General features: G+C 36.7%; 1 protein-coding gene across 1 annotated transcript; it reads right to left on the bottom strand.

Annotated features, from left to right (window-relative positions):
• Positions 1-1170: 1170 nt before the first annotated feature.
• LOC149078080 (myeloid leukemia factor 1-like) lies at positions 1171-13644 on the bottom strand. Its single transcript, XM_089241674.1, has 6 exons — positions 13382-13644; positions 10394-10583; positions 7802-7930; positions 7521-7680; positions 4022-4169; positions 1171-1735 (listed from the first exon to the last, which is right to left on the bottom strand). Exons 1-6 carry the CDS (start codon positions 13423-13425, stop codon positions 1588-1590), a joined length of 819 nt encoding a protein of 272 aa, XP_089097800.1. The 5' UTR covers positions 13426-13644; the 3' UTR covers positions 1171-1587.
• Between the last annotated feature and the right edge of the window lie 4086 nt (positions 13645-17730).

Genomic DNA, 17730 nt, shown 5'->3' with positions numbered 1-17730 from the left:
CGGTTTCTCGAACACTGCTATAAAAATGACTGATTGTGCGGGGTCGATATTTTCTCATCAAAAACTGACCCGAGTATAAGCCGACCCCTCCACTTGAAGAACGAATTTTTCCACAAAAAAACTCGGCTTATACACGAGTATATACGGTAGTCTACATTCCTCTGCAGAATTGATATATGTTTGAATGCACGTGTTGTGACCCTAACGTGAAGTTTGTTACTGTGTAATGCTTGTGTTATGTGTATTGCTGCCATCAATTTATCTAACTAGGAGTGAAGTGCAATGATTGAATAATTGTACCATTGCAGGCCTGTTTCTCTCAGTGGCGAGACTTTTTAAAAGGGGAGATCAACTCATATTCGAGCCTCACAGTTTGGAACCACAGAACCAACTTCATAGCATATTTAATACTACACCACACACGTGCCCTGTGTGTGTGTGTAAACATTAATCTGAAAATTTTTCTAAGAAATTGGTGCATGCCGGAAACCACAGTATGTGTTGCATACATACCATGAAGACAGTCGTTTTAAATAATGCATGTTGGGCTTGAGGAAGTGCTGCCACCTGTCTTCCACCCTACATATTCAATGCCAAATTATAATTTATAGCAAATCCATTGACAATTCGTTGGCACGCAATTCACCACTGGGAAAATTCACCAACAGTTTGTTACCACTGAGTGAATGAGCAACTGAGTGACCATATGAGTAAACTAGTGAATAAGCCAGTGACTATGAGCAAACCAGAAGTGGGTAACCATATGAGTGAGCGACAGTAAGTGGCCACATAGACAATTAAGTGAATGACTGCAATTAGCGACTCACTCACTTCCCCGACTTGCTCATTAGTTTACCTACTCCCTTATTGTCACCAATTCACTCACTATGTCGATGAATTTTCCTAAAGGTGAACAGTTATGTCGAACTTAGAAGCAATATTGTTGGCAATGAATTTTCCTACACAGGAAGTTAGATATTAGCACTACTAGACTAACAGCACAGAATATACTCCTGCAGAATTAATCTAAAGCACAGATTTCACGATTTAAGGCTAGCAATGTCATAACACTCAGAAAAAAATTTCTGAAATGAAACTTAATTTGACTGATGGGAGGCGTCAACAAAAAATTACCCGATCCAAGCATTAACCCCACACAGTTAGAAAACATACCCGATCGACAAATTTATTGGTAAATCTACAAAAAAAAAGAAAAAACAAAAAGAACCATTTACAGCACACTAAGTATATGGTCATGAAACAGGAATCAATCGCATTATGAGTGACTACTATGTATTTCAAGTACACGATGTCAAAGACAAAATAAAAGTAATAAATCTGAGTACAATTAAACGGGCAGGATAGCTGTTTGACAATATTTGCATATTTTGTTTTCTAGAATACATACATACATGAACATTTGCGCAAAAAAAAGGACCACAGAACTCGGGGGAAGGAATAATAAGATAAAAGAGTGCAAGTGTTCTCTCTGTCGCTCATACAAACATTTACTTTTAAATACTTGAGAAATGGAACAAATGTGAACTCTACGAGTTCAATATTCTTGACTCATATTCACAGGACGATTCATTCGTGAGATTTCCTTCCTGGCCTGCGATTGGGCGAGTTGTTGTTCTTCCCTTTCTTTTTCAACAGCCCACCCTTCTTCTTGTGGAGACCGGCATGATGATCGCTGGGAGACACCCTGGGATGAGCAGCAGCTGTGGGAACATACCTTCAAGAGAGAAAATAGATATTGGTTTCGATCACCAAAATTCACTTGAGATGAAAACAAAAAGGCCCCAAACAGATCAAAAAAGAAAATTTGAATTGCTATAGCCTATTTGTAAAAGGTTTGATAAATGGTCAGATATCTAAACATTAGGCAAGAAGACATGTATGAATGCACATGACTGTCCAGACATTAAAATTAAGCTTGTAAAGTACACATACAAGACCACGATAAAACTACTTTAGACAATCAAACCAGAGTTAGATTAATGATTTTGCCACCCTTGGGCTGCATGGATTTTGACACTCTTCTCCCACTCCAGTCAAATTTTCTCTTATTCATCATTTCCTACATTCCCCCGGCTAAGTGATTTTTTTCAGAGGCCCTACCTGGTAAATTGTTGAAAAATTCAACTACTTATTTTTCTAAGGCGCTACTCTTCTTGAGGTGCCCGGGTGGACCTATGAGTTGAGACAGCACTGGTTAGCCCCACTGTACTGTGTGGGCTTCTTGCACCAACTATGTTCCACTGCTGATGGTCATGGTGTTTCAGGCTAGATTCAAACTTCCAGATATGTTGTTCGACAGCTGTGTAGGTGCACCTAGTAACATACCATGGTGCAAAGTTGATACCAATTTTTTTAACTTAAAAATGGACATATGGACACATGATCCAAACCTTTTATTCAAAAAGGGACGTATGGTGACAAAAGAGACGTCATCTCACCGATTCGGCTGTCAAGAGGCTAAATTCATGCTGGATACTTGGTGAACTTTGCCTTTTCCTTCAGAAAATGAAACATTTTAACTACTTGGTAAAATGTTTATAGTTTTACTTTACTTATTGGTGGTTTGGAAAAAGGAATCAAAGGCACCGGGTGAATTCTTTGGAAATAACCTCCCATGAAAGTAATTTTTTTTCAATTGAGACCTGTGATAATTTTTCTGGAGTCAATGAGAAAATCTAAGACTTCACAGTTAAGGTGGATTCACATCTACAGACACTCACAGTGTCGTGTCAGACACATCCTTTAACATAAAGCCAATGAACATAATATCTATTGTATCGTGGCTGTGCAGACATTTTTTATGTTAAAGAATGGTTGCTGTGTCTGACACGACACAGTGTCATTAGATGTGAATCCACCCTTATGCAGTTAACACATCCTTTATCTTGCTTTGTTATTGTTTTAGCAATTAAATAGCAAATCAATAACAAATTAGCAATTTCAATAGCAAAATAACTTTTGTTATTTTGCTATTGAAGGGAAGTTGGTGCCGTAACTGATTTTGAAAGATTGAATCAATATATATTAAGATAGATATGCCCAATGTTTATAGTCCGAAGACCAAATAAATATAGGATTTTGTAAGAACCCACTTTAGAAAGGGATCTTCAATGTGTTTAGTGCCATAAGCATCTATGCCAATGTATCCCAACTATTTTGAAAATGCGGATCTCCAAGAGTAAAGATCAATTTTATACAGACTGCCCCCCCCCCACCTGGAGTAATGGTTAATTTGGAGCAGCCCCCATAAAATCCAAAATGTATTATTTTGTGTGCGATTTACGTATACAAATTGGGTGCAATAAATTATAATTTTACAGCACTAAATGTGTCACTCATGTAATGCTAGTGAATGAAAATGATGCAGCAGACCCCATACAGTATTTGAGGACCCCAGAAATGCACAGGTAAAGAAACGCTGGCAATGCATCTATCAGCAGCAGGACAGCATCCATATGACGACCTGCCATTTTCAGTCTTATATGAGCATAATTTCATCTCAACCCTTAAAATTTCCTTTTTATGGAGCATCTAATTGGGGATTCCATATTTTGCGAAGCTTGACATCACGAATGAACAAAGATCCTATAGTGTTTCAGTGAGCACTAGAATGCTCGAGAACAAAGGGTCAAAGACTGTTGGGAAAGTATCATTGTTCTATGAATTTCAAATGTCATAATACATGCATGCTGTATTTATAACAGGTATGTGAATGACTTAATTTGCATTTAGTTTCACACACAATTATAAGTTTATCAAGATGAAAATATTTATACACTAAAACATTATCCCGATACAGTGCTCACAGTACAGTCGAACCCACAAATAAAGAAATATTTAGTCTCCATCCCAATAAGATGTTTTATTACAGGCACAGCAAACCTTATTTTAGGTCCCTTGAAATTCATTGTCAAACAGGGGGGGTTGACTGTACCCGAAAAATATAAAGGATTGTGGTTCGGTAACAATAATTATGGCTAACAAATTTTAAAAAACTTACTCTGAGCCATCAGTGATAGCCAGAACCTCTGGGTCAGGACTTCTTTCCCTATATCTCGACCCGTAACCAATGCTGGGATGTCCAGAATGACGAGACTGAAACGACTGGGCCTTTTGTTGCCATTCAGAATCAAATGCATCTGCCTCTTCTGCAAGAAATACATATAAATAGTATAAAACACATTTCATGTTAAAACTTAACATTAATTACAAAAACAACATTATGCATGCAAGATTTGATACGGCAATACTTCTAGATTCTGCTATAAGTCTTGTTTCCCGGAAGGTTACAAAAAAAAAACACGCACAAAGACATGGTAGTCTGTCCAGACTTTTTTGCAGGATACTGTTTTTTCTTTTTGGAAATTTTCCTCATTTTTGCAAAAAGAATTATTAATTTTGTGGGAAGCAAAATAATCTAGTTAATAATCACAAAATAAATTAAATGCCAAATTTATATTTCATTAATGTTTATTTTGCGAAGAATCCATTTTTAGATCCAGAATTGTATTAAGAGTCCGGAAAATAGATCTAAATTTTAGCTAGACAGACCCCCTGCATATAGATCGCACGAATTGCAGTCGCTGTTGAAAAAAAAATCTGAAAATCCTGAAATTTGGGTATTCCAACCAATGGGAAACGATATTGAATTTTTAAATTTTGAGTTTTCGTCAAATAGGTATTCGTTTTTTTAATTTTATTTTGTGCAATGATTTTCTAAAGCTAAATACAAATTTTCTAAAGCTAAAATCAAATTTTCTCACCAATGGCCAATTTTCTAATATTACTGATCAGCTGTAGGACACCCCCTCCCCCGTCTGTTACTACATCTAATGCATTACAAAAAGCATCTTTAACCTGTAGCTTGCAAGCACCATCATACCCTCTTATACATCCAAGAGTGCTAGATGCCTCAGGTACTCACGAGTTCATAATATACTAGTTCTAATTCAAGTATATATCAACATGTGTATTACCGACTGTTCGGAATCGTCCCACTGGTACCCATTTCAGGAAATACATTTTTAGTTTCCAGCGCCCCTGTGCCCAAACGATTTAAAGTAATGTTTAGTTATATGTTATGACGTTCTCGTACACAATAACATAGGGGATTTATTTAATGAAAACATTTCATCAATAGGAAACTTTGTGGGATGAATAATTTCAGCTATATCATTATATAATTTAGATTTTCCCATACATTTTCAAAGATGAAGGGCAGGTACGTTTTGCTATTACTGAGAGAGGGATCCATATTTTTTATCATCTTCAATGTAGGTAGGGCCTGTGTAGTTGTACAGACCTACGTGTTGCTCAGTAACTGAATAACTAACATCCAAGACTTGTGAGAAAGAACTATGAGTTATGGCAGTGATTCTCAAGCCGGCGCTCTGGTGGTGGTGGTGGAGTGGTCATAATGATGTGACTCTCATCGTGAGGATCCGTGTTCGAATCCCACCGCAGTGGTGGTCAGCTGAAGTTGGTTTCCCATGGTTCCCAACTTCAAGGTGCAAATGTGAGCCGATCTCCCCGTTAAAAAGTCTCGCCACAGAGAGCAACAGGCCTACAACGATAAATTATTCAATCATTACACTTCACTCATGGTTAGAAAAACTGGTGGCAGATGGCAGCACTACACATAACCAGCATTACACAGAAACAAACTTCACGTCAGGTTTCACTACACGCACAAGCACATTCCCGCATGTACCAATTCGTTAGAGGTTCCGCAGAGGAATATGGACGAGGTGCATGTGTGGTTTAGTAGTAGTGATTCTCAAGTCTCTGGCTTCTGTGGTTCCCTCACCTTGGCGAACATGTATTCACGGTTCACCAGAATAGTCTAACACAAAGAATACATTATATTGAATAGAGGCAATAAGGGACACATTAATAAGGACAAGTCAATGTGGCCTCCCTGACAATGGTTGGAGGTATCTTAAGGAGCTGAGAGAGAGACTTTGAGAACAACAGAGTTAAAGGGTATTTCAAGAGTGATTATATTGATTCTGTTAATAAAAAATACTGACTAGTTTAGTAAAACCAAAATTATATACAGGTGAATGATATCTCTTCTGGGGGGGGGGGGGGCCAGTGAATGATTCACCCTCATTCATAATTTTGTTCTTTGTTAGCAGACCACATTTCCAATGGTTTTTGACTAATAAAGGACTGAATACAGCAATTTTTCACTTTAAATTTTGTGTGATATCAACTTTGTTTTTGTGATTTGGTCATTTACCAATGGCTGAATGAAATATTGAAAAGGGCCAAAAAAAAAATTTTCGCACTGATAGTCATTTTAAAAACTAAATAACTTTTATAAGTCGCCTACATAGGTAGAAGACTTATTTAATGAAAAATAAAAAATTTGAGTTGAAATTTTAAAAAAAAATAGTATTTTTTCCCATGTTTGTTCCCATATAGACTATTTCATATTCCATTTTTATGCTCCTAAAAATAATTGCAAAGATATTTTTAAAGTGGCCTCTTATATAGATGCCCCAGATCGAGAAATCTTTGGCAAACGTGCTCTTTTGGGTAAGCACAAATGCTTTCTTTGAATTTTGAGATGAGGATGGCAGATGTGCAATACGCCATATATGTACTACAATTACAGTAAAGAATGAGGAATACAAAGAACTTCCCAAAAAAAAAAGTCAAAGACAGTTAAATAAGCTTGGGATATCTCTGTTCACATGCTTAATGGATTCTAAGGCAATCCCTGGATCAAAAAGCTTGTGGAAAACAAAAAAAACAAGTTTATACAAAAATAAAATATCTAATGTTTCACTAAATGGTACATCACATCTTCCACCCTCATCTCAAAAAATTCAAAGAAAGTAGAGGTACTTACAAAAAGAGCACCTTCAAAGAATTCTCAATTTGGAGCGTGTATATAAGGGTGAAATGGTAGAAATACCATGGCTTATTTTTGGGAGCTAAAACGTAAAGATGACATGGAAATAAAAATGGTAGTCCTATTATGTTTAGAATCAAAATTTTATCTCCTATTAATTAAAACAACTAGATGCATGACATATTCTAAAAGTTTTTGAAATTACTATCAGCGCAAGCATTTTTTTTTTTTTTTCATTGATATTTCAGTCACCCAATGGTAAATGACCAACTCACACTCACGAATATCAATCTCCTCACAGCAAAAACAAAGTTTGAGAGAATAATTTTCACGATTATTCAGGCTAAGCAAACAAAGAAATTACTTTTATCTTGGAAGAATTTTTTTTGTTACATCATAGTGTTATCGATTGCACAGTGTCAATGAAAATGGTTAATTGGAAACCAGTTTGAAATTTCTCTCACATTACAGCTTCCCAAAGTTATTCAGTTTAAGAACGCAATACAAAATCCAAGAGACACACATGGAAAAACTTAGATCTGAGTGTATTCAACTGTATTGCCACCTCAATAAGTATGATAGCTCGCAAGTGCTATGTACCAAATGCTATTTAATGTCCAAGAAAAATTATGTTATTTACCATCGTCAAGGTTGACATACTCGTGATTCTCTTCCTCTTCTCCCGTGAACCTGTATTTCTTTTTCTCAATCACATGAGCCTTGTCTTCCAGATGGTGTCCTATGGCCATCTTCTGAAGACCTGATCGTGAATCCTGGACGCTCTCTCTAGTCTCCTTCACCTGTCAGATAAACAAAAATACAAGCATTCCAAATTATAAAAAATTGAAATCCTAAAATAAAAAACTTTATCATGAGACTAAAGCTCGCAATTGACAAACATGGCTTAATGAAATTACTCACCCCACCAGGAGCGGTTCTGGTTGAGGCAGAGTGCTGGTACACTTGGGGCCGGCCAGACTCGTCAGTTGTGTACGTCATGACAGATGAAGATGAGAAACTGTGGCAATTTGGATCCTGGCTCATCTGCGCCTGAAAGCAAAATGAAAAAACCAAATGATTTCATTCTTTTCAATAGAAATTCAGAAAGCAATTAGAAATAGCCGACTTCCTGTCACTTACTGCAGGTAAATTTTTACACAAGAGCTCTCATTCACTTTTTAGAAAAACACAGAGCATGTTTCTCGCCAAGGGCAAACGGGACATGTGGTCAGGATCAACAAATTTTCACGACCTCAAAATTGGCTGCTTTTTGTATCATAGGCATGGGCTTACTTTCTTCCTCTGCTTCAAAAAATATATACGTAAGGGGCCCCAAAAATTTATATTTTGCTGAGGGTCTTAAATTATGAAAAACAAGCCTGGGGAAAATCTTACAAATTTAAAACATGAAAATTTAATGGCATAACTTTTCCCACTCACTGTGCCCCTTTCTGTAATCAATGCTTTTTCATGTCTCCCCAAAGCACTTCGATAAAGAATCATTTCGAAAAACCTTTGTCCGGGCTGACACATCACACACAGTTTGAGAATCCCTGCTTTATGGTTTTATAAAATAACCTATTGCAACTTATTCATTGTTCTTACAATACAGGGTGTTTTAAAAAGAATCATCCAATTTGAAATGCATATATTACGAAAAATATTCAACAGGCACTTATAAGATTAATTTCATATTACATGGCCAATCATGTAAGTTTTCTTACAAACCAAATTAAAGGTGCTCAATATATCCACCTTGAGATGCATGGCATATGTCTATACGGTAGTCAAATCCATCCCAAACTTTTGCGAGCATGGTTGCATCTACTGCTGCTGTTAAATGTATCTTCAGTTCGGCTAATATAACTGGAAAGGGAGGCACATAAACAGTCCTTTATAAACCCCCCACAACAAGAAATCTCACACTGAGGTCCGGTGATCTTGGAGGCCAGTGATGTTCAACTGAATCGTCAGGTCCCATATAGCCAACCCATCGTTTAGGAATGTGATTGTTCAAAAACTTTTTGAACGACTAAACTCCAGTGAGATGGTGCCCCACCCTGCTGGAAAATGAAGTCATCCGAATTAGATTCCTACCGTGGGAAAAGCCAATCTTGACAAAAACTGAAGTGGTGGCCAAAGGAAGGGCGTTAGCGCTACTGGTCGGCAACTGTGTGAAACTCTAATTTCCCTCTTTCTACCTATACATAGATCAAAACGAATTAAAAGCTGAACAGTTAAGATTTTTTTTAAATGCAGCAAATCTTAAGGATCGTCTGAAAATGGGAGACTGGCTCACATTTCCGCCTTGAAGTTTTATTCAAACCAATGATTCTAGACCAATTTGCATCATCCTCATACCTTGTCATGTGATATTTTCCCCACTTCCACCAAGACTATTCTGAATCACCTAGGGCCGCTACACACTATTCCAATGTGACATGCCCTAAAGCAGAATATTCCGAAATGTGCGACGTACGCCACAGAACAACCAGTGCTGTTGCAGAACAATTTGAAAGAATTTTTAAGAAAAGTGTAAAAAAACGCCATTATGTTTCCGCCATATAAGACAACCATAAGTATTCTTTATGGGCATTGTATATTTCATCATGTGTATATATTGTTTACAATTTTAATTAATTGCATTTTTAATTGGGCTGCTATATTTTTGAAGTATATGACATCCATATTTTTATGGGCATCTTTTTCTCAGCCACCTCGTTGGGCATTTTGTCTGTTGTGACGTTCTATTTGTATATTTGTATACGAATTTTTACCGCAGAACATTTTCAGTCAGCTGAGAACTTGTTGCAGAACATCGCAAAACATTCTGCTTTGGGGGTGACATGGTTCACTGAGTAGTGTGTAATGAGTTTTACTTAATGATTATTCAACGGTCGCTCCATGAATTATCGATGTGCCCACAGGTTATGTTGCAAGAGCACAGTGACAACTACCAAGTATGCACAGAATGTCAAAACTTTTCCTTGTTATAATAAGACAAGTTCAAAACTGCTGAATATAGAAATCTGATTAATAATCAATAACGTGAAATTTGAACTTGAGTATGGAAACTTGATACTTAATTTAATAAACTAGGTCTTCTGGTCCTATAAATTCTTGTGTTTTTCTTCCGGTTGTCTTTCCCAACAGATTTATAAACCGGTTGTTCATGTCCTTTCACAAAAGTATCTACAGTAAAACCCTTCTTTTACTACAGACACTAAAGGGACAAACAAATTGTGAAAGAGGGGCAATGCTAATCAGGGGTTTGAAAAATGCATTATCCAAAGGAAATTATTCGGCCATAAAGGGTGACCATCATGAGAGGGTTTTACCGTATTGACTTTATATACAACACCTTGTACAAAAGTATTTTAACCAGCAACACACATATTTCCACCCACATATATAAAACTAAAATTGAACTAGCATATCAATCTAAACCTGACAAACATAACATAAAACTATGTAATATTACAACTATGTAACGTGTAGTAATGTATTACTTACGAAATTAGCAAACATATTATCCATGCTTGGAAAGAGGCTTCGTCCAAAACCAAATGGCATCAGGCTGTTGTTGTTTCTGGCTTGCCTGTTATCGAGCATCGGCATTCCCATCTGAGGGAACATACCACCGAACGGGGTCATCATGCTGTCCATCATGTTTTCCATTCTTCTCATGCTTTCCATAGGACCGCTGTAACAGAACACATAAGACATATTATAATAAAACAAAACTTCAGACAGGAAAAAAGCAATCGAAAATTTTTTTTACACGTTACAATAATCAAAACTCGTAAAATCTATGGCGAGCAAAAATAAAAATAAATGGAATTTATTTATGTGTCGTCAAATTGGAAACAGCGGCGACACAGAAATTTGGGAATTTATGTCAGTGTGTGTGAAAATAAACTACCAAAACCTTCCAGCACGGGGTACTTCCCAATGAACGTTTACTTTCTTGTCACCTAGTTTATCACTATGCCAAAACATTGATAGGAACAGCTAATGTAAATCCTTTTTTTATTTGGCAAATTTTCTTTCCAGCTAATTGGCGCTTTTCTTCCTGGCCAGCGATGGTTGACCATTTTCTTCCGTTGTTTTTTTCACGATGGCTATTATCATTTCCTTTGGCACTTTGGGACTGCCATTTACTTTATTATCTGTTATAGTCTAAAGATGAAGAAACCCCTTAGGGGTGACTTCATCTTTAGACATAGTAATAAGCTTTTGTACAGAGCGTGGGAGTTTGAATCAATTCAGTTGGTTAGCATCCGAGGGCTTTTTTTCATAGTTTGTACTTTTAGTGTACATACTGTTTTTCCAGAATGTTAAATTTATTTTTTTGTTGGAATATCTGATTTTGAATTTGCTTTCTCAGGTTACACATTCGTGTTACTTGCATACTATGCTTTTATAGTTTTGATCCTGCAATCACGTTTTAATTGAACCCAGAGAGCTTTGATTGCTCTAGCCATTGCATTATTTAAAAGAGTGTCAGTGTTTTTATTTGTATTCCAGAGAATATATTTCAGGAGAGACCATTATTTGAAGGAAAAAATCATGATTTTTTTCATTTTGATTCTGTATCTGGTCTAGGACGTTATTTTTCATCTCAATCCTAGTTCAAAAACAGTTTTTCATTGTTTTTTGTCAACATTTTATTATTCTCACAGCCATAGTATTATCCCTCTGTCCAATTTTCTTCATGCCAAGAAAGACGTCCAGAAGCACATAGCCGTTTCGCTCTTGGCAACTTATCATACTGTAGAACATTTTTCTTGCCAAAGAAAAAAAGTAATCGAAGGGATTATACTATAGCTGTTTCCAGCAATATGTTCCCAACATCATCCTATTCGGAACATGTTCAAACCTTAAGTTATTCTGATCAACCTGCTGGTCACCCTAGCAAATAGTGCTGGATCGGGTCAGGTGATAAATATTTGCCAAACAGTGACAATGATATTTATGTATCCCAATCCAGAATTTGACAAATGCCAGGTGCTAAACCACTAAGGCGACTAGAAAATGGGTATTGGCTTTCAAAAATATTCTATTCATCATTGATAGGTTGGACTCAAGGATGGCACAAAATTTGCTGAATTCATTACATAACTTTTTTTCCTGTTGAAAGACGAAATCAGGTCCTGAAAATATAATTTATGACAGTTTTTTCTTCAACAAAAAACCATGGTTGTCTCCTGTGAAATTTGGCTGGCGATTAAATATTCTTTCATATTACGAATCAGAAACATAGACAAATAGCATGTCAACATACAATTTTTATATTGGTTAGTATTCTAGGGTTGAAACCCTTGGTTTCATTTTAACATAATTAGCAAATATCTTTTGAATAAAAAACAACAATTTCCAAGGAGTTTTACATGAACCCATGGAGAACTCTTGAGAATCCGTTAGTCTATGCAAATAAGACACACCTTCAACCCAGTCCTAGGGCCCCACTTAGAATCTTAAAATGTGAAAGTAATAGCTACAACTATCACAAAAATACATACAGGGGATACTGAAATGGGTAGACATCAATCATCATCATTTTGCTAAAGCTTTTTTTTCCATTTTCACTTTTTTTGCTAAAGAAATTTTTTATGTAGCTTAAACGCCAGTCCTGTGCAACTGAAATTTGCTGCGCTTGTTGAAACTGGCTTGTTCACCAGCTATTTTCCTCACCAGAAAATAGCTACTAAACTCGCTCAATGTAACTTAGCCTTACAGAGTATTTGATGTCACTCACTCAATTTCTTTTGTGCGGTTTCTTGTTATGGACCCCAAAGCAGAATGTTTTGCGATGTTCTGCAACGAGCACTCAGCTGACTGAAAATGTTCTGTGGTAAAAATTCGTATATACATAATAGCGTTTTTCTACACTATTCTTAAAATTCTTCCAGATTGTTCTGCAACAGCACTGGTTGTTCTGCGACGTACGCCTCACATTTCGGCACATTCTGCTTTGGGGGTAATGGATACAATTTCAAGATCGTGCACCAGCCTGAGGTTTTACGCACATAATAAATGAGAGAATCATCCGAACCACAAATTAATAGAATAGGTTACTTACAAACTAAAGTTAATAATAATAAATAGGGCCTTCTTTTAAGAGTATCTGCAGCGAACAGGGGTGAGGTTATTGAAAACCATGGCCTAATTTTTCAACAGATGAAATTGAAAGCGGCAAATATAGAAATAATTTTCTATGAAAATTGTGTGGAATAGCCTTACTATAACCCAAAGAAATTTCATTGTGGTAAAAGGGGGGGGGGGCTCAAGCCCTCTACAATTTGGGATACCAACCAACCCAAAACTAGTCTTGTATGATGAGTTTTTTTTTTTCTTTGTTTTACACTTTGAGCCAACCTGGGGGTTGGCCGAATAGAAAAGACAGCCCAGATAATGTACAATCCCGAGGAACAACAACAACTGTTGTTGTTGACGCAATAACAAACACGGATGCGAAAGTGTGGGAGTTAATGAACTCACCTGAAAAAGTCATCGTTGAAATCTCGCATCAGCGAAGGATACATGGCTGCGTATTTGTATAAAAAAAAAAGCTTCCTCGGATCAGTAAATAAATCTACGATATCTGTTCAAAGATGGCAGTTCAGTCGAGAGATAAAATGAAAACAACAATGTCGAATATTCCTTGCACTGAATTTTACGTCTACAGCAAACAGCTTGTGTGTAATGGCCCTTTTCTTCTTTTCTATTTTCACCCTACCCACAATGAACGATGACGTGCAGAGATTCTAGAAAACACTATGATATTTGATTGGCTGAGAGATTAGACTACCTGTACATTTCTTGATGCTGTATGTGTGAGTTATGCCAGTTAAACGCGCTCGACGAATCACAAGCTGTTTATTATTTGTGACATACTTGAAATTTATCAAACGTTAGCTGTGATTCGTTCACTTGACAGGATGTACGAGCTGACGCTTGTCATATTATTTTTGTTCGGGTAATTATGACTGTAAATGCAGATGTTTATCTGACACGCTGTCAAGTTTCAATGTCTTGTTCGTATGAATCATTTAATAAAACACTCTATTTGTGGTGAAGTTTCGTTTCCCACCATTGGCGATTTTTCAACGATGATTGGCAACTTTGTTTACATTTCTCCACCCCCCCCCCGGCTGCAAATCCTGCAGGAGACCCCCCTAAGCTGGGATCTTTGGGGAAGGGGGGCGCTATAATGAATTAATATCGATAAAACACAAATATTATGAGAATCACAGGCACTGGGCTGCAGCCCTGTCACCCGTACTCTTGTGGCGGGGTAAAGCCGGGTTTTCCTAGGAGCAGGTTTCCTGTGCCGCGCGCAACGTGATTCGTCCAGCACGACACGCCGTCCACTCACCAGTAAGAAAAGCAGCATGACTGTTTTCCTAAAGAGCGCAATTCGCCTGACGACAGCGCTTTACGTCGGGCGTGATTGGCCGACTGCTTCTGGAGGAGTCAAATGCGTCGTGCGCCGCGCGGTTTTGCCGATATTCTCTTCACTCTTTTTCCTTCCCTTCAAACCGGAGCATGCAGACGACAGAGTAGCTGATGCCAAAGCCATATATTTTATATAGCCGCCCTGATCTGATGCGCCTCGCTGGGAAAACACAAACGCGTAGCGTGATTATGTAACACGTTTCTGTCGGCGCGAAATAGTCTAATTCGGTTCACGCTGCGCAACAAACCTATTCCTAGGAAAACCCGGCTTAAGGGTCATGACCTTGATTGTTATTTTCGGTCACAACTGGCAGTTTCGGGATAAGAAAGAAACTACAAAGCGTTGTGTATCGCAAACATTAAACATAAAAAAAAATGTGACAAGTCAAACCAACATGTATGAAAAAAAAAAAAAAAACAATGACCACACAAATATCAACATTTTTAGCGTGACCATACGGCCCGTATTTCCGGGACACTCTCAAGATTTTCTGTATTTTTGGCCGTCCCGACTTTTTGGCAAAAATGTCCTGGTTTTTCCTTAGAGGAGAAATATATACAGTAGAGTGAGGGAACCCTATTTTTCTGGTGCAGACAGTAAAGGTCACGTGACTTATAAACAATCTTTCCCCCCCCCCCTCCCGCGGCCATTTTCCATGTGTTCACCCTAGACCAGTGGTTCTCAACCTTTGGAAGCCCGCGGCCCGGTTTCATTCATTTTTGTAAGTTGAAGGCCCGGTCAAACACACGATTAACGGAACGTGAATGGGGGAAAAGGAAACGGCAGATCAGTCGCTGCCCGGTATGAATGATGTCACGGCCCAGTACCGGGCCGCGGCCCGTCGGTTGAGAAACACTGCCCTAGACTCTTGGAAGCATCGTCTGCTCTCGCGTGTTATTTTTGTTAATAATGGTGCTAATGTGCTGTGCTTACGCTTGTGATGAGAAGAGTGTGGAAGGGAGACGAATTACGTTTCACAGGTACGTAAAATCGTTCTTTATTTTAATTTTTTCAAATATATATTAGTCATTAAAGTTTGCTATGCAAAAGTGCGTTTTTTCGTTAAATAAGGTGCACATTCTTGCTAATTTTTAGATAAATATTGAAATTAAGTTTAACAACTAAATGGTTATAAATATTTCTGCACTCTTGAATAAAAATTTAATTAAATTTTGATCTATTTGTCACTATGTTTCACAAGTATGTTGATGTTGTTCTTGGCGACCAAATTTTTCGCCAACTACTGCAGCTCGGATGCGTTTTCTCAACCCATTTTTGACAGATCTTCCGATTTTTAACCAAATTTCACACAAATTTTGCATATGATTACTGGTTAATTAACATACCTGAGCAGTTCAAAATTCATATAATTTTTTCAATTTTTTTTAATTTTTGAAAAATCAAAGTTAATTTTTTGTATTTTTTTTTTTGAAATAGTATGATCATCATACTTTTCTATTTCCCTAAAATGATAATTTCTTGGAGAGGGCGATTTCCCCATCCCCAGCTTTTACAAAAATTTAAAAAGTAACAGTAAGTGAAAATAAATAAATAAAACGTTAAATAAATAAAAAAATAGATTCAGAGGCCACAGTAAAGCAATTTTCAAAGTAGTAGCTGGAGGACAAAAAAAAAATATTGCTCATAAAACATAATTTGTTAATAATTATAACAATTTTAACATGCTATTTGGATTTGTATTCCAATAGTTTCGTTTTTTTGCCTTGAACTGACACAAATATTCTTTATTTTTCAGTTTTCCTAAAGATCATGGAAAAAGGCAGCTTTGGGAAATCAATCTTTGGAGAGAAGGCCTCGGATTACTCCAAAATTTGCTCCAAGCATTTTACAGAAGACTGTTTTGATCGGGAGAAGTTCATGGCTAAAAAAAGCTTGTTGGAAAGTCACAAAAGAAGCGGAAAAGTGATGAAAATTCAATGTGCCTAGTAATGCAGGGGAACAGCTTCGGATTTTGCTGACTTTTGATGACAATGGGGGGAGGGAAGTTTGAAGGTTGCTTATGTCATCAACCACCTCTTTTTGAAGATATGAAATATTCTAGACTGCTGACGAAAATTTTGCTGACAGGGGGTGGGTCAGTGTTTTGCTGACTTTTGCTCACAAGGGGGGGGGGTCAAAAATGGCTGCGAATCTGATTACGTAATACTTGAATGGCCTCTGAATTCCTGAAATGTTGAAAATAAACCGCTCCTTTATTAGGTACTTGTACTGATAGTCGTTTTCACCTTTCTTATAGTTTTCATTGCCTCGTCCAGCAGCAGAACTTACGAAAGCTCAAAAATGGAAAAATATCCACAAGAATTTGGAGCCTTTGCTTTAACGTTAGTTTTATTCAAGCAAGGCTTATAACTTCATGAGGAAGACATTCAAAAAATGCTTGTCACACCCATCGGCAATGCAAAAGTGGTATCAGATGGTCAACTTGATGAATGAATGTTTGAAATCTGTTGAAGAGACTGGTGTGGAAGTAGTCTCTATGACTATTGATGGCACCAGCTGTAATTTTGCAACAACCAAAAAATATGGAGCCACAATATGGAACATAAAACCATATTCAAGCATTTATTTATTCTCAGCATTGTTTCATACATCATATTTATTCCTATCGTGTCATAAATCATATTTATTCCTATCGTGTCATACATCACATTTATTCCCATCGTGTTTATGCATCGTATTCCCAGCATAGTGTTTATATATCATATTTATTTGCAGCAACGTGTTTATACATCAGTTATTTGCATCATATATCATCAGAACTATTGAATAAACAATTTGATGTTTGTTTGACTTTTGAAAATTTTTGAGTTGAATTTTGAACGGATGATTATATTTGTGAAATTTAAAAGTTGGTGCCACATGCACACAATATCTAATAAAGTGTTCTTCACTGTGTTTGCTTTATTATATCACTCTTGAGGTTTTATGTTTCATAAGTATTCAAAGTTTACTTTGAATCTTAACTTAATCTTTGTAAAGGTTTTAATTTAACTTTCCATTCAACTTTTTAACCAATACAAAATAATTAACAGTATCCACTTAAAATAATTTAACATTGTGATTGGGGGAAATCTCATATGTAACAAAAAAAGAAAAAAATATTTACAGGACAAAAACATTATTGTAAATTAGGATAGGATTTTTAACTACTGAAAAATTATTTTAAAAACCAGTAAACTTAAAATTATTTCTTTCAGACATTCTGAATTTTCATTAATTTGTTCTAGAATTTTAATTAAATCCAAAATATTTTTCAATTCCGAAATTATATTTTCATTAATTCTAGAATTAATCGTCTTTCATAGTTTTCATCCATTACTCTATGCAGATACTCTCTGCATACCCCGGCAAAAAACTCCGTGGACAAACT

Source organism: Pholcus phalangioides, unplaced genomic scaffold, assembly GCF_987345545.1.
Source record: "Pholcus phalangioides strain wild (caught in Gottingen) unplaced genomic scaffold, Ppha-v1.0 ptg000014l_1, whole genome shotgun sequence".
NCBI lineage: Eukaryota > Metazoa > Arthropoda > Arachnida > Araneae > Pholcidae > Pholcus > Pholcus phalangioides.
The sequence above is the reverse complement of the archived record's forward strand: the minus strand, read 5'-3'. Positions and strand labels throughout refer to the sequence as shown.